General features: G+C 42.8%; 2 protein-coding genes across 3 annotated transcripts; both read left to right on the top strand.

The window, feature by feature from the left end:
- The first annotated feature begins 456 nt into the window (after positions 1-456).
- Positions 457-14,017, top strand: zgc:92594 (uncharacterized protein LOC436996 homolog). Of its 2 annotated transcripts, none has more exons than XM_056300875.1 (8): positions 457-708; positions 1,916-2,735; positions 4,060-4,168; positions 5,410-5,505; positions 7,887-8,120; positions 9,061-9,083; positions 9,697-9,845; positions 12,376-14,017. In XM_056300875.1, exons 2-8 carry the CDS (start codon positions 2,131-2,133, stop codon positions 12,612-12,614), a joined length of 1,455 nt encoding a protein of 484 aa, XP_056156850.1. In that variant the 5' UTR covers positions 457-708; positions 1,916-2,130; the 3' UTR covers positions 12,615-14,017. The 2 variants fall into 2 exon arrangements, with proteins under 2 accessions (XP_056156850.1, XP_056156848.1); XM_056300873.1 differs by having other exon boundaries at positions 1,910-2,735.
- Positions 14,018-14,687: 670 nt separating this feature from the next.
- mrpl48 (mitochondrial ribosomal protein L48) lies at positions 14,688-23,127 on the top strand. Its single transcript, XM_056300877.1, has 8 exons — positions 14,688-14,840; positions 16,196-16,257; positions 16,607-16,638; positions 16,800-16,888; positions 17,706-17,875; positions 19,507-19,609; positions 19,747-19,836; positions 22,672-23,127. The coding sequence occupies exons 1-8, from the start codon at positions 14,820-14,822 to the stop codon at positions 22,753-22,755; spliced, it is 651 nt and encodes a 216-aa protein (XP_056156852.1). The 5' UTR covers positions 14,688-14,819; the 3' UTR covers positions 22,756-23,127.
- The last annotated feature ends 570 nt before the right edge of the window (positions 23,128-23,697 follow it).

Here is a 23,697-nt window from a genome sequence, read left to right as displayed (position 1 = left end):
TGAGTTTCTTCCGTAGGGTGTCTGGGCTCAGCCTTAGCGATAGGGCAAGGAGCTCGGAGTAGAGCCGCTATTCCTTCGCATCGAAAGGAGCCAGTTGAGGTGGCTCGGGCATCTGAGTAGGATGCCTCCTGGTCGCCTTCCCTTGGAGGTTTACCGGGCACGGCCAATCTAGCCTGGGAACGCCTTGGGATCCCCCAGGAGGAGCTGGAGGGCGTCGCTGGGGGGAGGGACGTGTGGTGTGCCCTACTTAGCTTACTGCCACCGTGAACCGACCCCGGAGAAGCGGCTGAAGATGAATGAATGAAAAAAGATTTGAGTTTTTTTTTTTGGGAGGGGGGGGGGTGTAAATAATAGACGTTCTGATCCACACTCCATACCAGCTGGTGGCGGTAATGCGCCAATTCGTTGTTTGCCAACTGTGAATAAACGCCAAATCGAAGAAGCCGAAGAAATGACGTCACATCCCCCCCCGCGTTGACTCATCCAGCGAGCGGTTTAAGACTAAAAACCGACTTCAGAAACAAGAACTCTGAGACAGACGGGCGAGGGACGAGCTGTCGACGGACAGATACGGCGGTGCCGCCATTTTTGACCGGACTGGTAAAGGTGAACGTTAACGTCTTTTAGCCCCGACACGGACACGGCACAGGTGCACCGCGTCGAATGACGTACAGCGTTAATTGGGATTCGTTGTCAACCCGACACCGAGTGAGTTTATTCGTTTTATTTTTTGATTGTTTACGATTTTTACACCGTGGTCACTTATTATTATTATTATTATTATTATTATTATTTTACAAACAACACAGTGTTAGCCAAAGCAGAGTTACCGGCCGTGTCTGTGAGAGCAATTAGCGGGCGGTGGTAATGCATGGCAACGTTTCCTCCGTTGGATATTAACAGTTCGTATGCTGGGTTACGTGTCGGTGAAGGATGTGATGTAGGGAGCAAACTGATACATGTAAATACCGACCATGGGGGGGGGGGTGGACGACTAACACGGTGAAATGCAATCGTACACTATAACCCCCAAGTACCCCAGCTAACAACAACGCAGAGGCAAATATGAGGGGGAGCGTACTGTCGTTAGGTAGGAACACCAGTTTGGGTTTTGTAGCGAATCGGTTTAGATCGAGACTGAAACCGACCAACTGCGATGGATAATCTAAATCCAAAATAGCTCCCTGTTAACGACTCGCAGCACTTTGCCTTTGTGAACAACGCAGGCGAGATATTTGGTAAAGGTTCCCAGTTAGGTTAACTACTAAGTCAGACACGAGGCTGTCGTGTGTGTGTGTGTGTGTGTGTGTGTGTGTGTGTGTGTGTGTGTGTGTGTGTGTGTGTTTGTGTGTGTGTGTGTTTGTGTGTGTGTGTGTGTGTGTGTGTGTGGAGCCTTTGATAGGTTTCATTTTCCCCGCGGCACTTGTTTTTCAGTAAAGGGGAGTTGGCAACTTGTTTAATTGTGAAAGCAAGACATGGAAGAGCTTGATCCGAAAAAGTGTTTCCCAGTACTCGTCCAGAATGATTGATAGTCGAGAATTTAAGCACAATATGGTGCATTTGGGCAGTTAAACTGTAACCCCTATGTTGACATAGATTCACGCTACTTTCACAGACTGGATCGGTTGTACTGCAGAGGTATTGGAATCACATTTCAGGTTATGCCCCCTGAGAAGTTTTGTTCCAAATTGCAATATAATGACTTGGGGAGGGTTGTTCCAAATTGCAATATAATGACTTGTGGGGTGAGGTAGGGGGGGGGGCAAGTCATTATATTGCAATTCCCAAGTCATTTTAATGCAATTTGGAACAAAGCTTATCGTTGTTAATTTGGAACAAAACGTCGTTTTTTTGTTTTTTTTTAACCTCTAACACCTACTCTACCTCTTTTGTCATTTATTTCTGCAAGAATCAGGGATTTGAACTGGAGCCACATCAGCTGCCACAAAGTTCAAGACGGGAGAGCAGCCCGCCTCTCCTTCTCCTCCTCCTCCTCCCCCTCTCCACCTGTTTCACCCACCCCGTCTCTCTCCTTTAATCACTCTCTCCACCCTCACCCCCGCTTTTGTCTTTACTACTCCTCCATCCTTCCACATCTTGCCACGCCACAACCACCACCCCAGCCCAAAAATGGCATCGGCGCAGGAAGAGGAGTTGAGCGTTTTGCAGGAGGAGCTCACTTGCCCAGTGTGCTTGGATGTGTACCGTGACCCCCACCTGCTCCCCTGTGGCCACAATTTTTGCTTGACCTGCCTCCGTCGCCTCAAGCGGCAGGCAGAGCGGGGCCGCTTCCGGTGCCCTGAGTGCCGCGACAGCCATCGTATCAGCACCAGTTTCCAGAAGAACTTTAAGCTTGCCAATATCGCCGAGGACTTCCGGCGCCGGGGCAGGGCCTTCACCGCCACTGCTTCGGCATCAACAGAGCCGCACTTACTCCCTTTGGTGGCACAGCCACACAAGACCCTGTTGTCTGTCCCGTGTGACTACTGCCCTCCGGCAGGGGCTGAGGCAACGGGCAACAGGCCCGATGGGGAAGAGGCCCCCGGTGCCTCAGGGGAACAGGGCACGACAGTGTCCACGCTGGCTATCAAGACCTGTCTGAAATGCGAGGTTTCGATGTGCCAGGATCATGTGAGGCCGCACCTGGAGCTCCCGGCATTCCGCGAGCACCCGCTGACAGAACCGCTGAACGACTTGAGGAAGAGGAAGTGCCCAGATCATGATGAGATGTACAGGTACCTTGCGTCAGCACTGACCCACTCAGGCATGCACTCTGTCAGTCAGTCTGTCCATCTCTGGTCGTGATGAAACTGAGCGTATTTTGACAAACAAGTTACACACGTTGAAAGAATAATGATAAAAACTGGCAATATTTTGTATGGAATCAGGTGGCGAATCAGAGAGGATTACAATTGTGGATTTTACAATTAAATTAGCTGTACTTAGGCGTCATTGGGTGCACTGCTGATGGGCAGAACCAGAAAAATTAATCAGTTTGATAACCATTTTTGCTTTTAATGCTATTTGTCATTTTGGATGATGCTCTTTATTTGTATCTTAATGCCATGTTGAAGATCTTTGAGTCTTGGCTCTCTTTTTTTTTTTATTCCATCTTTGGGACTTTAAGTCTATTGAAACAACCATTTAAATCCCAATGGATTAACAAAAATAATAAAATAATAAGCAGCTGAAAGTAGAAGTAGTAGATTTTGTGAGGAAAATATTAAAGGTTGGTCATTATAAGCATGCACTCAGATGTTATATATAGAATTACTACATTAATGGATCCCTTTGAAATTGGTCACTTGTACAAGAACACTACCTCAACTGCTGTGGAAAAAGTAAGTCTTGATTATCCATTTTGAATCAGTTTGTAAGTCCTCAGAAAGGATTTGTTGAAAGTGTTTAAAATCTGTCCTTGTAAGCTGGTCACATGTGCATCAAAATGTGGATAGACCACAGCTCACTTCAGTATCAGACCATTAGTGTTTCCGCTTTGATTTAATTCAGAAAGGGTGCTTGTCAGTATCAATTTGGTGTCCGCATCTGTTTATTCCTGTTACAAGTTGCAACCCAAAGAACAATGTACTAAACATATTTCAAACAAAGAACATATTTTGTAGCTAATATCTTGGGTTGGGCAATAGTTAAATATTATCATTTATCGTCTCGCAGTGGTACTGTGTCAAGATAAAATTTGGATGTTATCATATTGTGATAAGATTAATGATAATGACATTCTATTAATTGAAATTTCTCAATTAATGTTAGATATTTGAGGGAGTATTATTTGAAAACTGGTTTTGGTTTGATATACTTTACATTGTCAAACAGTTTAAATGTGTTTAACTTCAGTTGGGTTCCAAGGTATGTTATTTTTGCATAGGTAAGCAGATATTTTTGTATATCTAGTGTGTAACCTTCCATATGATTATCATGACTATCAATAATCTTTCAATACCATCAATCATATTTTCCATATGTTTGTAAATTTCTGATGTATATTCTGCATCTTAAAGTTGGAAATCTGATCCTATTGTGATGTGCATCAAACTCCAGATACTACTGTATGGATGAAAAGGTATGCGTATGCAATGCCTGCACAATTGAGGGAGGTCACTCAGGACACACAATCAAGACCCTGAAAAACACTATGAAAGATTTTAAGGTATCTACACACACTCGCTTGCCATACACAGATTTTATGATAATTTAGAAATTCTGGAGAGCTATGGAGAGTGAAACTGATAAACAGACCTTGAAAAATGAGTTGATGGAATAGAAATTTTGGGGGGGAAAATTTTATTTTTTCATTTGTAATACTTACGAATGCAGGGATTATTATGTTGTAGCATTCTTTCACTTAAAGATTATTTTGTTCTTAAGGATATTCTGCAACCTTAGTGTGATTGCGGCATAGCTGAAAGTCATATTGCCCTGTCGCTGTCATATCAAAAATGTGAGTCAAGAAATCAATGTGGAATTTCTAGTAACAGGAATTTTGAAGAGGATAACCTGTAGGAACTGTGTTTTGGTGCCTACCCTATTCTGTTGGTTTACCGTCCTCTTCATTGTTTTGATTAAACAATGTCCTGTGATGAGTCTGGAATCCTAATGAATGACCATTGTCCCTTGGTACAGCTCTGTGTGTTAGTCATGTGATCGTGTTGCTCTTTTTGTCAGGGCGAGCGAGACACGTTGCCTGTGTTCCATTCCTCTGACTGGTACACGAAATGGAGAGGCTTCCAGTTTATTGCAGTGGAAAGTCAATGGACAACCTTGTGAATATGACAGTTTCATAAACGGTGCAAAGAAAAGCAGATTAACACGTCTAACAGCTGTCATTTCATGTCCTCTTATTCAGCTCATCTTGTGCATTTTCCCCTTAATGCTGAGGAAGAAAACTTGACCCCCCCCCCCCGTCAATTTGTGTTACCTGCCAAATGGGTTTTCAAATTATTCATAGTGGGTTGTCCCTTAACCAGAAGGCTGGTGGAGAAGACAAACTTTCACTGTGCCTGCCATGTCCTTCATAGTACTTTAATTTGGGCTCTTCCTATGTGTGCTCATTTAATTAAGACCCTCTAAAATGTGGTGGTGGTGGGGGGGTTATGTCCATTAAAGTGCTTTTTGTTGAAAGTTGATTGTAACTTGACTTAACCAGGCACAGCAAGATGCTACCAGCATTTGGTTGATTGTAAAATCAAGCGTGCCTTAGCCATGAAAGGCTTAATAGTTCAAGCCAGAAAAGTGTTCATTTTTACGACCAAAAGAAAAGTTTTATTCCTTTCTCTGATGGTCTTTAAAAACCTTTTTTAGCCTAAAGTAGCCTAAAGTTTTTTTTGTTTTTGTTTTTTTTATAACATTGTCCCTCTGGCTGTTTGATGTATGTGTGTGTGTGTCCACCAGGGTGTGCTGGATAAGCAGCTCTACCGGCTGGAGAGGATGTACAGCACAGCAGAGAAAAAGCTCCATGAACAGAAAGAGAAGGAGAGACAGAACAGGGTAAGACGGTGATATCCAAGGCCACTCTGCAGCTCGGTGGCGGAACAGCACGTTTCCCCAAATGTTAGCATACCTGTGAATATCGTTGAGTGAGATGTTGCACCAGCTGTCTGATAATATGCCTCAACTGGGAGACGAAAATAATGTCTCTCTAGTAGAAAGAAATTCTACATCAAATTTGAGGTTCACCAGTGGATTGTAGGACTGTTAAATTGGTACCTCCTGATTTGATATTACAGTATTTTTTTAGTGCTGATTTGATACAATTGCGAATTTTCAAATATCACAATACTATATTGTGAGTCATTATTCCATTTTTTTCAGGCTCCATCCCATTTTCTATGGAAAACTGCAATAATAAAAAACAAGTGCTTTTATGTTAAGCCCCATGTGTTACAAAAGCTTCAAATATGAATATGCTTCCCCCGAGTAAACATCTAGAGATGCTGATCACTTCATCCAAACTCTTTTTTTCTCCCCAATTGTGTCTGGCCAATTACTCCACTCTTTCGAGCCTTTCGGTCTCCACCCCCTCTGCCGATCCGGGGAGGGCTGCAGACCACCACATGCCTCCTCTGATACATGTGGAATCGCCAGCTGCTTCTTTTCACCTGACAGTGAGGTGTTTCGCCTGAGGTGCGTAGGGACGCCCAATCAAGCAGGAGGCAATGGAATAGACCACTACGCTACCCAGACACCCCCATCAAAACTCTTCTGAGCATCTGTTAATTGTGATTCAATGTTGCGGTTCAAGGGAAATGCTACGTTGTTAAAATTGTCATAGCTTGGTATTGCGATTTTGTACTGCCCCCCCCCCACACACTCACACACACACACACACTGGATCACAAACTACTGTCCATATGATTTTAACTAACTATATAGTATATATAAAACCCAACAGGACCAGAAGAATAGTCTGTATTTTCTAAAATTAACAACTTTTCACTGTAACAATGTTAGAATCACAATTGCTTTTTAATTTTAACTCCTGTACATCTTTACAGAGGATGTAAAAAGTCTGAACAACCCTGTTAAAATGACAGGTTTTTGTGACGTAAAAAAATGAAACCAAAATGAATCATGTCAGAAGTTTTCACTTTAAAAAAAAATGCAACCTATAAAAATAAAGTGAGAAACGGTAAAACGTTTTAGGGGAAAAAAAAAAGGAAAATACAAAACTCATAATAACCTGGCTGCGTTAGTGTGCACACCCCTAAACTGATACTATGTCAAAGCACCTTTTGATTTTATTCAGGATTCAGTTGTTTTAGGTAACAGTCTGTCAGCTTGGCACATCTTCACTTGGGAATATTTTCCCACTCTTCCTTGCAAAAAATGTTCTAGAGCCGTCAGATTGTGAGGGTGTCCTGTGCACAGCCTTCTTCAGGTCACCCCACAATTGGATTCAGGTCTGGGCTCTGGCTGGGCTATTCCAAAACATCGATCTTTTGGTGAAGCCATTTCTCCACCCCCTCTGCTGATCCGGGGAGGGCTGCAGACTACCACATGCCTCTTCCTATACATGGGGAGTCGCCAGCCGCTTCTTTTCATCTGACAGTGAGGAGTTTCACCAGGGGGACGTAGTGCGTGGGAGGATAATGCTATTCCCCGCAGTTTTCCCTCTCCCCTGAACAGGCGCCCCGACCGACCAGAGGAGGCGCAAGTGCAGCAACTAGGACGCATACCCACAGCCGGCTTCCCACCCGCAGACACGGCCAATTGTGTCTGTAGGGACGCCTGACTAAGTCGGAGGTAATGGGGATTTGAACTGGCGATCCCCGTGTTGGTAGGCAACAGAATAGACTGCTACGCTACCCGGATGCCCCGGTGTGTCCTTATGTTAACCACCATAAAAACATGCACAGTACACTGCATCTTCGTATGCTTGTTAAGTGTGTTGTCTTAAAGGATAGCTTGCAAGAGGTATAAGTGGTCCAGTGATGTGTTTTATTGTGTCAGAGATTATAATCATGCATTGGTTAACCCTCATTGATGAAAGTAATGATAAACAGTCAAACTCATTGGGCCTCATTTATCGATCGTTCGTACATACAAATTTATTCACACCCATGGAATTTTTTTTAGCTCTCAATATTGTCGTGACAGTCAGAGGCAAAGCCTGATGGTTATTTGTATTTCCTTTCCCCCAACATCTGTTGTCTACCTCTTGCATTGTGCAATCATCCAGGCTCACAAAGACATCAGTGTTAGTCAGTTGGGTCTAAATTCAGGGGTTACCCAGGTTCTACACTGGTCTCTTAGATAAACTTCAGGGCTAAAAAATTCCATGGGTGTATAAGAACAAATTTGTATGTACAAATGATTGATGAATGAGGCCCTTGACACTACTATTTTTCTCTTTCTATCGATTCATCCAGAAGTTCCTGGAGGATTCTGAGCAGTACGTAACCAGACTGGGAGAAGAGATGAAGGTCAAAGTGGATGTCTTTGTCTCTACGTTGCTGGACTGGACACGGATCCACTGCGCATCCAATGGGCCGGCCATCCAGAAGAACATGTCCCGGCTCTGCCTGGACCAGGCCCGTCTGCACGAGGTCCGCGTTGGCATTGAGGGCCTCATGGTGGAGAACGACCCGTTCCGCTTCATAGACGTAAGATGGCTCCCTTCAGGATGATTCAGGTTTTTCCTCACATCAGCCAGTTAACCTTCTAAACCACAAACAATTGGTCTTCTAGAAGTGGAGGACAAAGATGGGACAAACTTGGCTCATTTCATGTTCATTTCAAGTTGCCAAGTGCAGCTTTGATTTAAAAAAGACAATCCTGACTCATATTCTAACCAAGCTTCAATTTTTTTCCCCATCAAAGCTGCACTGAGCAACATTTATGACTTGGAAAATAACAGGACAGGATCTATTATTCCTTGCCAATGTGTGTCTGTCTGTGACCTTTTGTGCAAACCCCCAAATTTGCCTTGCCTTTTTACAACGATCTTGGGCTTATATTATTTGGTATGTGTGTGTCATATTGGTGCAGCCAGAGGTGAACTAGGTTTGGCTATTGACTTAAATCTATCAGCCACAGCAAATGGAAGTCATATTGATAACAAAGGAGGAAAGCAGTGGCAAAAAGGGAAAAACAGCAAGGCTAAATATAAAAGAAAAGGTCAAGGGCATCCGGGTAGCGTGGCGGTCTATTCCGTTGCCTACCAACACGGGGATCACTGGTTCGAATCCCCGTGTTAACCTCTGGCTTAGTCGGGCGTCCCTACAAACACAATTGGCTGTGTCTGTGGGTGGGAAGCCAGATGTGGGTATGTGTCCTGGTTGCTGCACTAGCGCCTCCTCTTGTCGGTCGGGGCGCCTGTTCGGGGGGGGCGGGACTGGGGGGAATGGCGTGATCCTCCCACGTGCTAGGTCCCCTGGTGAAACTGTCAGCTGGTGCAGTATTTGGTTGAATTTAAAACCTGTGTATACGTGACTTTCGAAGGCACATTAACAGAAAGAAATGGCCCAGTGCCATAGGGGTGTCTTAACTAATGCATGTTGATGTAATGTCCAGCTAATTGTTTTCTCCCCCCATCTGTTTTAGGCATATAAGACAGCAGGAAAGCAGTAAGTATTTTCTGTGATACTTTGTGTCCTGTTGTCGTACGGTATATGTGTGCATGAATGACATGATTTTTAATCCTAATGCAAATGTAAAATTCCAGTAAGAGAATTTTGATTTTATGTCATATCTTTAACAGCAATTAAACATCCCATTTGAAAGTGTGCAGGATGTTATCATAACACCAGCAAAGTGTGGTTGCAGTCAGTAAAGTTGGACTACCTGGCTATCTGCTTTGCAAGATAATCAACCATGCTCTTAACTGGTCTAATAAAGCTTTCAAACAAGTGACTTGTTATTGCTTGTTTGAAAACTTTTTTGTTTGAAAGCTTGTTTGAATTATGGAATCTACTGGGGGTTGCAGCCAGTGGATGAAAAGCTTATTTTATCACCATTTAAATGTGCCATGAGTGGCAACAAAAAACTCATATTTGGTATGCTGTGTGTTTGTCTCCCTGTTTTTATCTTGTTTTAATGTCATTTTTTGTAAAGCTGTTTGTGAAGTTTGCGCTTAGATAGTGCAAGTGTTACACAAAGAGGATGATGATGAAGATTATAATTTTTGGTGTGTGTGTGTGTGTGTGTGTGTGTGTGTGTGTGTGTGTGTGTGTGTGTTAGCTGCCGTAGACAGCTAAAGAAGAGTATGTTTTACCCAGAATACGTTGACATGGATAAAGATGTTCTTGGAGCCACAATGAAAGAGGAAATGATGAAATTTCTCAATGTGGAACTTCACTCTCCTATTGTCCACACCATCAATTCCCTGTGTAAGGAGAGCAACATTTTTATTTATCGGATTACACTTATCTCGTTTGCATGCAATTTCTTTGTCCAGCTGGTCTGTTTGTCACTCAGACTAAATTTATACTCTAACATCTGCAGTTGCAAGCATGTGTTATGCATTGACACTGACGTGCACATACAGTGCATCCGGAAAGTATTCACACCCCTTCACTTTCCCCACATTTTGTCATGTTACAGCCTTATTCCAAAATGGATTAAATTCCTTTTTTTTCCTCATCAATCTACATACAATACCCCATAATGACAAAGTGAAAAAGGTTTTGTAGAAATTTTTGCAAATTTATTAAAAAATAAAAAACTGAAATATTGCATGTACATAAGTATTCACACCCTTTGCTATGACACTCAGAATTGAGCTCAGATTCATCCTGTTTCCACTGATAATCCTTGAGATGTTTCTACATCTTGATTGGAGTCCTCCTGTAGTAAATTCAATTGATTGGACATGATTTGGAAAGGCACACACCTGTCTATATAAGGTCCAACTGTTGACGGTGCATGTCAGAGCAGAAACCAAGCCATGAAGTCAAAGGAATTGTCTGTGGACCTCCGAGACAGGATTGTATCGAGGCACAGATCTGGGGAAGGGTACAAAAAAATTTCTACAGCTTTTACGGTCCCGAAGAGCACACTGGTCTCCATCATTCGTAAATGGAAGAAGTTTGGATCCACCAGGACTCTTCCTAGAGCTGGCCGCCCAGCCAAACTGAGCAATCGGGGGAGAAGGGCCTTGGTCAGGGAGGTGACCAAGAACCCGATGGTCACTCTGACAGAGCTCCAGTGTTCCTCTGTGGAGATGGGCGAACCTTCCAGAAGGACAACCATCTCAGCAGCACTCCACCAATCAGGCCTTTATGGTAGAGTGGCCAGACGGAAGCCTCTGCTCAGTAAAAGGCACATGACAGCCCGCTTGGAGTTTGCCATAAAGCACCTAAAGGACTCTCAGACCATGAGAAACAAGATTCTCTGGTCTGATGAAACCAAGATTCAACTCTTTGGCCTGAATGCCAAACGTCACGTCTGGAGGAAACCAGGCACCTCTCATCACCTTGCTAATACCATCCCTACAGTGAAGCATGGTGGTGGCAGCATCATGCTGTGGGGATGTTTTTCAGCGGCAGGAACTGGGAGACTAGTCAGGATCGAGGGAAAGATGAATGGAGCAAAGTACAGAGAGATCCTTGATGAAAACCTGCTCCAGAGCACTCAGGACCTCAGACTGGGGCGAAGGTTTACCTTTCAACATGACAACGACCCTAAGCACACAGCCAAGACAATGAAGGAGTGGCTTCGGGACAAGTCTGTGAATGTCCTTGAGTGGCCCAGCCAGAGCCCAGACTTGAACCCCATTGAACATCTCTGGAAAGACCTGAAAATAGATGTGCAGCGACACTCTCCATCTAACCTTACAGAGCTTGAGAGGGTCTGCAGAGAAGAATGGAGGTGTGCCAAGCTTGTAGCTTCATACCCAAGAAGACTTGGGGCTGTAATCGCTGCCAAGGGTGCCTCAACCAAGTACTGAGTAAAGGGTGTGAATACTTATGTACATGCAATATTTCAGTTTTTTTATTTTTAATAAATTCGCAAAAATTTCTACAAAACCTTTTTCGCTTTGTCATTATAGGGTATTGTATGTAGATTGATGAGAAAAAAAAAAGAATTTAACCCATTTTGCAATAAGGCTGTAACATAACAAAATGTGGGGAAAGTGAAGGGGTGTGAATACTTTACGGATGCACTGTATATAGTATTTGAATTTAGCCCTCGCCTAGAGGGCAGCATTGTAATTGCAGAATATAGACATGGCAATAGGGACCAAGGCAATAGGGAAAAGAACTGGAGTTAGTCCTCGGGCGCTGCAGCTGCCCACTTCTCCTATACAATGCAGAGGAGTAATTTAATTTTGTTGTAGCCTGTACAATGACAAAATAAAGTGGTTTTCTTTCTTCTAAAGCTACTGCCAGGTTGGTTTGCATTTTTAAAATGTTATTGAAGAGGTTAAGAAGCATCAACCAAAGTTTCAGCTAAAAATAACACTATTTACTACAACTAAACACTCACAAAACTCACCTCCTGACAGGTTCTAATGTGTGTGCCAGGACTGGGTGGCCATGGTCCTGTCACATAAATTATTGACAGTGGTGTTTCTAGCAATGTGAACAAACAACCCTATGACTTAGTGGTCAGTGAACGCTAGTTCTGTTAGCTGTGGTAGCATCAGGTAGAATCATATTACAGCTGTTCATGTTTGAGATGGCCAATACTGACTTTCCTTTTAAGGTCATGTGCATTTTTGTCATGCAGACTTTCAGTTCATGAGCATTTTCATTGTCTCATTTCATCATGTAGTTTTTCTTACCACGGTGTGTCACATTCTTGAGCATTTTTATTCAATTACAAAATGCATAGTGGCAAAGACCTGCCCTGTCCAGGCTGTTCAGCTCTCTTGACTCGGTGCTTAAATTTGCTTGTGTTTCCTGTCTACCTCATTAGGTTACGAGGAGGAAGAGCACGAGGAGAACGAAGAGGAGGAGGAGGAGGAGGAGGAGGATGACGACGATGATGATGATGACAGCAGCGAAGAGGAGGAAGAAATGAGGAGTGAGGGAGAGGAAGAAGAGGGGGAACCTGACCAGAGTGAGTCAGCGGACGACATCTATACCCCAGAGGGCGAGGAGGAGGATGATGAGGATGAGGATGATGGCGAGGATGAGGAAGATGAGGGCGTTTAGTTGTGTTGAGGATAGCTTTGATTTGTACTTCCTTAAGAACATTTTGAAATTAAAACCCAGCTTTGGATCTTCCCCCATGCGTTTTGAGATCCTCCAGTGTGCAACAGGTTATGAGCAAACTTTTGACATGGGTGTTTTGACATCTGTTAGGATGATCTCAACTTAGAATTGCCCTTTCTAGCAAAATCTTGAAATGCCACTCCAAGTCAAGAACCGCATTTGCCAAATCCAAATTTGAAATCCTCCGAGCTGAGATGACCAACTGGATGTTAAAAAAAGGCTCTAAGTGCACTGTACTCAAAACTAGTTTTGCACAGAGCATGTGCTAATGTAAAATTTTTCCTGAACCTCTTTTGCATACTGCTTTAGATGCATTTAATATTAAAAGATATCTGCTGTAATTCCTCAAGAATATGAATGTATTTGTGGGGGGGGGTGTGAAACGGGCAATTTCTTTTCAGGGAAACTCAGAAAACCTCAAGATGGATGTGGCGAAGTCTTTGTTGATACTGGTGGCATTTGCCTGATGCTTAATTCCTGAATCCTTGAACAAGCTTTTTGTCTCCCACTGCAAGATTTTGATTTGGTAGTACCAAATGGAGACCATGTCTACAAGCTAATACTAATGCATTTTGAAGGACCAACAATAGCTACATTGACCTAATTTGTAATGTCTAAAAGAAATTTAACTCAAGCACCTCTGTCATAAGAGATGTTGGCTATTCTGCATTATGTCATTACCTTGTTTACTCTGCTGAAATATTGATCTTTTGGAATTATTTGACATAAACATTGTAGGCTTGGCAATTAAAAATTGAGTAATTCCTGGGCGTTCCCCAGTTTTTCGTACCTAAAGAACCCTGTTTATGAGTACTCTTAAAAACATTGCCTTGCCTAAATAATTGGTGTAAAGTAGATATCTTCTATAGTCTGACTCTGCAACAAGCACATGTGAACTGGCCTGCTTGATTTGGGTTCTTGAGTGAGGACGGTCTTATTTTTTGTTCCTTTTATTTAAACCAAAGTTTGATATTGAAAACCAAAGACTCGGGTTTGTATGCATGCATGGGTACTAGTAAAATGTTATTTGCTTGAAATGGTTTATGAAAAAAAAACACTGCACTGTATTCTGTATGTTAATGATTTACATACTGTAGGCTACAATATGACTTTTCACTTTAATGGTTGTGCTTAAAGTACACTGAATTGTTTAAAATGTCCTAAATGTATTTCTATGCACTTACCAGAATATTATCCTATAAATATCAGATTCAGTTGTGGTGGAAATGTTGCACTTTATTACGGAAATATGATATATCTGGCTTAAAGCATTTGAATGTTACAGTTGTATTTTGACATGGGTGATTAAGAGAGCCAAACTGAAAATAAGGCCAACCCTTTAATAAAACCTGTTTAAATTCACACGTGTTCCTTGATTACACTTTGCCCTGAACAAACCGGTCTAATTTGACATAGTTTACCAAGACACCGTATTCCTTCTCCTTTTAATTTTTATTGGGCACTTATTCAGAACATCTGTGGAACCCGATGATATAATAATATACCTTTATTCTTAAAGCACTATTTAAATAGTTAACAGAATGAATAAACAAGAGTTGGATATAACATAGCAGGAAAAGGACATCAAAGCTGGTCTAATAAATACATGAATAGAAAATAGACGATTAGATGGAATAGGAAATGAAAGTGGGGACGATAAAATACAGTGATAGAGATAAAAGCCCACACAAAACGAGTACACAGCGTCTGTGTAAAAGCGGTTGATAATTCACTTGTCTTCGTTGAGAGACGAATGGTTTCCGCTTAGATCAGGACGCATGTAACTGAAACTTAAGTCAGTCGAGCGTCTTATTTCGTGATGGTTAAATGATGTTGCCGTTCACACCGTTAAACGGCAGCTACAGGCATCGGGATCAAACAATTCATAAAACTTGGCGAATTTTGTTTGCATAAATTACGAAGGTAGCCACATAAAATTGATAAAGTTGACCCCCCCCCCAAAATTCCACCAAACGTTATTAATGAGGAAGGATTGGTTGGGAAGCGGAACTATAGTTCCAACTTCTTGAGCGAGCGGACAAAAACAGTGACGGACCAGCAAGCTATGCGTGTAAGGGGTATTCGTCCCATAATATAAAATTAACGGTGTTTTTCGTCGGCTTAAATTGTAAAATCTGTGACGCTATGAATTCTGCCATCGGAAAGGTAAGCTTGTTATGTCTTTCTAGCAGCAAAGCTTTGCATTTGTTGATACGGGTCGTTAAAGAGCTAACCTTGATGACCCCTGTGGATGAAAACTCAAGTCTGCAGTCAGGCTTTAGTCGCGGTTAAGGGAATTGTACTGTATTAGTACAGGTATACAGAGAGAATAACACACATAATACCAAGTCATATCGAGTTCTCTCTCTGCTGCAACAGTGTTAACAGAGGGCCCGACTTGTTCAGTATAGGGAGGATAGCACAGTGAATTTTCTAGATTCACACAGACTCAACAGTCTTGAAGGACAAGCACCTGAACATACATTCAGTCTGCTACATACTGGTCCCTGACACTGGCCAGGTCATCTACAGTAAACTAAAGATCTATATGATCACTCCATCTTGACACAGACCCTGTTCAAACGTAACCAAGCAAAGTAACGAGGAAGGGAAATAGGATTTAAACGCCTATTGATATACTGTCTTTATGCATGCTCAATAATCAGGGTAAGAAAATCACAGAAAGTTGAATCAGTTCATCTGGACATAACGTTTATTGAGAGAAACATTTAATCACTCATGTAAGTGACCTCTTCGGTCTAAACTGGCTGCAGATATCCCCAACCTTATAAACAACACAGTGGCTTAACGACCGAAAACAACGATGTTTCATATGCAAATTGCTGTGACCATTAACTAGAGTTTCAATGGCCGTGTGTACTTTTCACAGAGGATTTGGGAATGGTTGCAATCACAGCGTTATAAGATTGTGACAGCTGTACGGATGTGTTAGCTCTTCTGTGTTGTGCCACAGAAGAGCTAACACGTCAGGCCATGACTCCGCAGTCTACACCCATCTACAGGCCGGTGGCCACTCTTTCAAAGATGAGGATGTGCACATCCTTGATAGGGAGGAATGCTGGTTTGAGCGGGGAGTCAGAGGCCATCTGTGTGAAGAGGGAACGACCATCCCTGAACCGAGAGGGGCTAAGAGTACATTGCTGATCAATGATTAGCAAACATACGTAATTAGAATGAATTGTTAAAGTAAACTAATACATGACAGCTGGTGTGCACTGTAGCCCCGTGTGGTCTTTAAAATATCACCTGTCTGCCATCACATTCTTGTAGTATTATTGTTTTCCTGGTAACTGAAAAAAAAACACGAACAAATATGAATGTAGGTGTGTAACACCATTTTGAGTGGAGGGGAGATGGTTTCACGCATAATGCCATCTGTACCGAGGAGCAGATTTTTACAATTCTGTGACCAATACCAGTCGCCTATACTAAGCCCAGAAACTGGACACGTTGTTTGTAATGGTAAATACAAGTGTTAATGTAATTTCCATTTCCTCCAGTTGCAGATTTCTCTTGCACAACAGTTAGTTGTATTGAATCGAGCAGCAGCGTTTCTACGTCGGTAAGCTTTTTGCTTAATGTGTAATACCAGGATGCATAACTTTATCCTCCTTTTAAATACAGTCAGCGAGAGTATGGTCATTACAGTCTGTGGTTAATACAGTCCTTTAGACAGAAAAGAACTTGACTGTGATTTATTTATTTGATGAAGTTCACATTTCCCCCCCTAAAATATTATAGTATTCATGTGTTCATAGTTAAATACAGAAGAGAGTTGATTTTTGAAATTAACACACCAAATGATATGACTCTACAGATATTAGAATGTGACTTGTCTCAAAAATGTAAAATAGAGTTGAAGTTTTGCCCCTGTCAGAGTGTTTTTCTAATCCTTGTTACTGTTTGTAAAGGACCACAGCTTCTATCCAGCTTCCTGTCAGTGGTATGTAAACAAAATTACTCCACATTGTACTATTTGATTTTCTGTTTGTGTGTGTGTGTGTGTGTGTGTGTGTGTGTGTGTGTGTGTGTGTGTGTGTTATGTATATATGTATGCATATACAAATCAGTATATTAAAAAAAAACGTTTTTCCTCTTCATCAGGCGGCATAGGTTCTGTAAACGGAAGGCAGTACAGAGCCATGCCAACCCATGGGATTGGGAGGTGGAGGCATCTTTCGCTTAAAGAAGCGGTGAGCAGTGCTTTATGTTTATATTGCTAAAGTGATGTATAATTCTTTAAGTCACTGTCAGCTTTCTAAAAAACAATGAATGAGCATGCTGATAAGCGCAAGCTTATTAGCTATATGTTTATTTTATTTTTTTAAACCCCATTGCTGAGAGGTCTCTCTTAAACACTCATTGCCTCTCGGGAATTTCTTTCTGTGTTTTATAAAGATAACCTTTGCCGAACTCTAACAAAAATAATAGACTTCCATAATTAAGGTATTGTTAGAGATTTTTAAATATAGCGCATGTTGACATAAGCATTCATTTCAGACAGGAGGTCTTGGAATTTAGAGAAAATACAGTTGATGCTCCCTTTTAAACCCAGGTGGTGACAGATTCACTTCACACTGAGACGTTACAGGTCTGGATTAAGACAGTGATGCGCAGGATAGTGTGAAACAACTCTAGTTGAGTTTCCTCATCATGTTGTTGTATTACATATACGCGTTTTGTTAACAGGAGACATGAATAGACGTTTGGCCCTGTCTTTGTTGCCAGCTCCTGAGCAACCACCTACACTGCCCCCAAAGCTTCTAAGCGCATCAGCACCTTTTAATATGATATACAGTAGTTAACTGAGCTGAAGGCTAAGGACACCAACAGTGCACAGCTTGTTTTTGTTATAGAAAATTGTCAATATTGTTCAAATTGTTTTGTTATGAGTGCTTCTTTTATTTTACAACTCTTTGTGCTATGGAAATGCTGCCCTCATTACCACTATTGGTGTGCAATGTGGCCTTAAAACATGAGTCCTTTATGTCTTTTTGTCTTCCCTCTAAGCCGAAGAAAAAGAAAGACAGGCATCAGATGAAGCAGATCATGCCTGCAACGGACACCGAGTATGCGACTCTGAATGTTCAAGTGTCGGGATATGACATGGTGGTGGTGGAGCATTACTCCCAGTATATCCACAACCTGAGCAACCGGCTAGGCATTAAAGTGGGAGATAGGTAAGGGGGAGCTACAAAGGCATGCGTGGAGATATGGTTGCTTCTAACTGTTGTTGTTCTATTTACCATGTGAGAAATCAAAGTTTAATGCATCAAGTTTACTCACCAGACAAGCGTCCGGGTGGCGTGGTGGTCTATTCCATTGCCTACCAACACGGGGATCTCCAGTTCAAATCCCCATGTTACCTTTGGCTTGGTCGGGTGTTCCTACAGACACAATTGGCCGTGTCTGTGGGTGGGAAGCCGGATGTGGGTATGTGTCTTGGTCGCTGCACTAGCGCCTTCGCTGGTCGGTCGGGGCGCCTGTTTGGGGGGGGGGGAGGTAGCATGATCCTCCCATGCTTTACGTCCCCCTGGCAAAACTCCTCACTGTCAGGTGAGAAGAAGCGGCTGGTGACTCCACATGTATCGGCGGAGGCATGTGGTAGGCTCCAGCCCTCCCCGGATCGGCAGAGGGGGTGGAGCAGAGATCGGGACAGCTCAGAAGAGTGGGGTAATTGACCAGATATAATTGGGGAGAAAAAAGGGGGGGGGGGAGTTGCGACGGTTGCACACATCAAGCTACTGCAAGGAAACGCTTACTTGTGGATGCTTTCAACTCTTGTATTTAGATAGGTAGTGTACGTTTCCTCCAGGAGGAAATTTCTTTCTGCAGTAGGTGCATACATAGCACAAACAAAACATGCAGAATTTATAAAAAAATACAGGATTTACAGGGACACTTCATTACAGGGGTCACACAACAGAGACAAGGACATGGATTGACATGCTACACAGCACAGACTGGATTTCTTGTAGCTTAAGAGAAGGTTACTATTCAAAGCGCATATGGCTTTAGGAACAAAGCTCTTGCTGAAACAGGCCTTTCTGCACATGGGTAGTCTGCCTGCATCCAGAAGGAAGGCAGGTAAAGGGCTGGTAGGGCGGGTGGTCTGGGTCTTGTGTGACTGTGAGTGCTTTGCAGATCAGGGATGAGGTGACACGATTGGTTAAGTTGGAGGCTGGGAATACCAGTGAGTTTGCTGGCTAAGAGTTTATTAGGAATTTATTTAAGGATAGCCCCTTGAGATGTAGTGTCTCATTTTCAAGGGGTCCTACAGAAAAATACAAAATTATAAAACACATACAAACAAAAACCGCATTACACAACAAACATACACTGCAAATACACAGATACAGACAACTCGCTCACCTTCTCCCAGACCTCTCACAGTTTCTTCTTACTGGTGACTATTAATGGTCATTTGTTGAAAATAAATCATTGATTTGGTCAACCCAGCAGATGACACTTGAGTTGGTTTCTTAGGCAAGGTGATAGTTTCCATCGTGGAAATACATGTTTATCTCTGGAGATGATCACCCGTGTCTCAAGAACGTGTTAATGTACAGGCCACCAAGTCTCTGTTGTATGATAAGACTTAAAATGCTCTAAAACTGTTGCACGTTTTAGTTCTCAAAACGTCAATGTTGACAGTTTCGTGGATCTTGATTTAAAAAAAAAAAATTTTTTTTTCATTTTGGCAGTAGAATAGAATACATTTTCCAGTTTCTTTGCGTGGACTGACAAAAAGCTGTTCCATTCCTCTCTAACCATTTTAAATAACATTTTAACCCTCTTATTACACACACAGCTACGCCTTGCCAACCAAGAGCACAGAGATCATGCTGATGCAAGAGCAAGGTACCAAGCTGTACGTCGAAGGCGTGCTCAAGACTCATGAACGGGTTGTCCAGGTAAACTCAGATTTGTATCATGTCACCGTTGTCACATCTGTGCATCCACCCAGTTGGAAATCTCCATTTTATGCTCTCACCTCAGTCCCCTCCTATAGGTATGATCACTGAACTCAATCTAATTTTTCTTTTTACAGCTAAACAATCTGAATACCACATTGTGCCCCATCTTCATAGATATTCTCTTGCAGAATCAACCTGAGGGAGTCCAGCTCTCTGTTAAGGAGGTGAGTTTCTCTCTCTGTGGGCGAAACCCTTGGCACTTCCTCATGTCATGTTGAAAAATGGGTTATTTTGGTTAGGCAAGTTGAGCTTGTACTTACAAGGAATCTGACCTGATGATATCCTCATGATAAAGGTTGCAAAAGACATAAACACAGAATTTGTAAGTAGGAAAACCTAAGAGGATGACTCCAAGATATATCCTAGGATGCACTGGGACTCATCATCAGTGATGTTTCCTGAGGTCCTCAGGTGTTTCGGGTCTTCCAACATCATACACTGTCGCTCAGGTGACCCAGCCAGGGTGGATCAGGCCCTGGCTTGTGTCCCAGCAGCATTGGCCCACAGATCACTCCTTCTGATCCAAAGCCATCTGGAGGCCCTCTCTGCAATCTCCATGGAGGACTTGATAGCTTTCCTTTTAGCAGCCCCAGTGATGCAAAGTAGAGTGTAGACCTTTCACAGTGAGTGGCCAGCAAAGTCTACACCCGAATTCAATGGGCTCACAATGTGCCTTCCAGCCTCTTCTCCATCACTGATCCACCAGCTCTACATACCTCAGAATACCTTAGTTGGCAAGTATGTAAAAGAGTTAAACAATCGGTACCTCTCCGAACAAATTATCTATTTGTTCTGACACTTGGGGGTGTTTTCATTCAGTCAAATACACATGGCCAAATGTGGGGGAAATTATTCCATTGTTCACCAGTTAAGTTTGAACTGGTCAAGTGATTAATGCCATGCTGGTTGACCACTTTACCGATGATGAATAAATTATCCAAATCCCATGTACCGACATGGCTACAACAAGCCAACACAAGACATGGTACATTTGAATCAGCCCTTCAATACATTTGATTAAAGGGAGTGTTCATCTTTGTAAATTTGCCTTAAGTCAGTGGTCAGGTCTTGAAAATGTAAGTCTGCTGGTTGGCAAAATGTGCATGCAATCTGTACATCAGGTGAATGTGACTGGGGGACAAAAAACACTTTTTTTTTATCTTTAGCCATTGGTAAGGTATGATGAGTATACAACTCAGTATGGTGAGTTGTATGAGAGGGTAGACACTAAGGAAGGCAAAAAGGACTTGTACCGATTGGCTAGACAGAGGGACCGAACTGGGAAGGATGTGCAGCAGGTAAGGGCGATCAGGGATAGAGATGGAAATGTGCTGACAAGTGAGGGGAGTGTGTTGAGAAGGTGGAAGGAGTACTTTGAGGGGCTGATGAATGAAGAAAATGAGAGAGAGAGAGAAGGTTGGATGATGGGGGGATAGTGAATCAGGAAGTGCAGTGGATTAGCAAGGAGGAAATGGGGGCAGCTATGAAGAGGATTAAAAGTGGAAAGGTAGTTGGTCCTGATGACATACCTGTGGAGGCATGGGGGTGTTTAGGAGAGATAGCAGTGGGGTTTTTAAACTAGATTGTTTAACACAATCTTGGAAAGTGAGAGGATGCCTGAGGAGTGGAGAAGAAGCATACTGGTACTGATTTTCAAGAACAAGGGTGATGTACAGAACTGCATCACCTACAGAGGTATAAAGTTGATCAGCCACAGCATGAAGATATGGGAAAGAGTAATAGAAGCTAGGTTAAGAGGAGAGGTGATGATCAGTGAGCAACAGTATGGTTTCGTGCCACGAAAGAGCACCACAGATGTGATGTTTGCTTTGAGAATATTGACTGAGAAGTATAGAAAAGGCCAGAAGGAGTTATATTGTGTCTTTGTGGATTTAGAGAAAGCATATGACAGGGTGCCGAGAGAGGAAGTGTGGTATTGTTTGAGGAAGTTGGCAGTGGCAAAGAAGTATGTAGGAGTGGTGCAGGATATGTATGAGGGCAGTGTGACAGTGGTGAGGTGTGCGGTTGGATTGACAGATGGGTTCAAGGTGGAGGTGGGATTACATCAATGATCAGCTCTGAGCCCTTTCTTATTTGCAGTGGTGATGGACAGGTTGACGGACGAGATCAGACAGGAGTCTTCGTGGACTATGATATTCATGGATGACATTGTGATCTGTAGTGAGAGTAGGGTGCAGGTTGAGGAGAGCCTGGAGAGGTGGAGGTATGCACTGGAGAGAAGAGGAATAAAAGTCAGTAGGAGCAAGACGGAATACATATGCGTGAATGAGAGGGAGGACAGTGGAATGGTGAGGATGCAAGGAGTAGAGGTGACGAAGGTGGATGAGTTCAAATACTTGGGGTCAACTGTCAAAGTAATGGGGAGTACAAAGGAGAGGTGGAGAAGAGAGTGCAGGCAGGGTGGAATGGGTGAAAAGGAGTGTCAGGAGGGATTTGCGACAGAAGGGTACCAGCAAGAGTTAAAGGGAAGGTTTACAAGATGATAGTGAGACCAGCTATGTTGTATGGTTTGGAGACAGTGGCACTGATGAAAAGACAGGAGGTGGAGCTGGAGGTGGCAGAGTTGAAGATGCTAAGATTTTCATTGGGAGTGATGAAGAAGGACAGGATTAGGAATGATTATATGAGAGGGACCGCTCAAGTTGGACGGTTTGGAGACATGGCAAGATAGGCAAGATTGAGATGGCTTGGACATGTGTGGAGGAGAGATGCTGGGTATATTGGAAGAAGGATGCTGACTATGGAGCTGCCAGGGAAGAGGAAAAGAGGAAGGCCAAAGAAGAGGTTTATGGATGTAGTGAGGGAGGACATGCAAATGGCTGGTGTGACAGAGGAAGTTTCAGAGGACATGAAGCGATGGAAACGGATGATCCACTGTGGCGAGCCCTAACGGGAGCAGCCAAAAGTAGTAGTAGTAGTTTTTCACTTTAGCTATTAATCAAGTTTATCCAATTCTCACTTTTCTCTCTCTCTCCCAGCATACTGAGGTGGATTACCATGCACGTTTCAAGGCACGTCCAGAGTTGGAGGGACTCCTCGTACAGATGGGCCATAAAGACTGAGAACATTGTGACTTTTGAATTCCCCAGTTGCACGACACACAATCTTTTTACAACCTGCCCCCCACCCCCGCCCCAGCTGCATTTTATTGAAAGTGATCAACCCAGTGGACTGTTCCCATTAGAATAATTGTGTCGATTGAGATAAAAATAAAAGCTGAATTCTGGCATTACTGCGTTATCAGTGCAGAGAATAGAGCACAATAACTTGGTTTCAAACACACTAAAGTAAGATCTTAAAGTTTGAGGTTTTAGATACTGATCTGTATGATGCTAACAACAAACAAAGCTATTGTACAAAGCTGATTTTAGTTGTTAACTGTTACAGCAGGTGATGGTCACAATCAGCTAACCTGTGTGCGCGCTTGTTTTATAGCATAACTGAGAAACTCCCTCAGAGAACAGGCCGTAAAGCTGGGCTTAACGTTGGCTCACTGTGATAAAAACACAACTTAACTCTGAGAGAGCTTTTTGTCTCTAGTAGTTTTCTATTTTAAGAGCATACAGCCGGAGGAACGGCTCTCCTAGATGATGTTGAACTGTGTCTTGACCCAATGGTTTTAACAGGATGAGTGACTTCTTGGAGATCCACTGGTTACGAGTTCAACTCCCAATGAAGTGTCCGTTTCTAAAAACATCATCTGGGAAAGTAAGGATGAGTAACACTCAGTAGATTCATGACATTTTTTGAAAGCAAATATAAAAAAAAAGAAGGTTAGGACTCCTTAACAATGTTGCCAAGATTATGGGTTCAAAACCAGCACCTGTCAGTTTAAGCTTTGAAAGCCAACATCCAAAGGAAATGCCGAAAAGCTCTGGTTGCTCCTTTGAGCTGCTGCAAAGGTTATAGGTTGTGGACCAGCATCTCTCATTCAGGCTACGTTTTGAAAGCTATATCTGTGGTTAATCTTCAACACGGACACTTAAAAGTGTCTGTCACCATGT

The sequence above is a fragment of the Lampris incognitus genome, chromosome 20 (genome assembly GCF_029633865.1).
Source record: "Lampris incognitus isolate fLamInc1 chromosome 20, fLamInc1.hap2, whole genome shotgun sequence".
Taxonomy (NCBI): Eukaryota; Metazoa; Chordata; class Actinopteri; order Lampriformes; family Lampridae; genus Lampris; species Lampris incognitus.
Note: the sequence above shows the minus strand (reverse complement) of the source record. Positions and strands in the feature narration are given on the sequence as shown.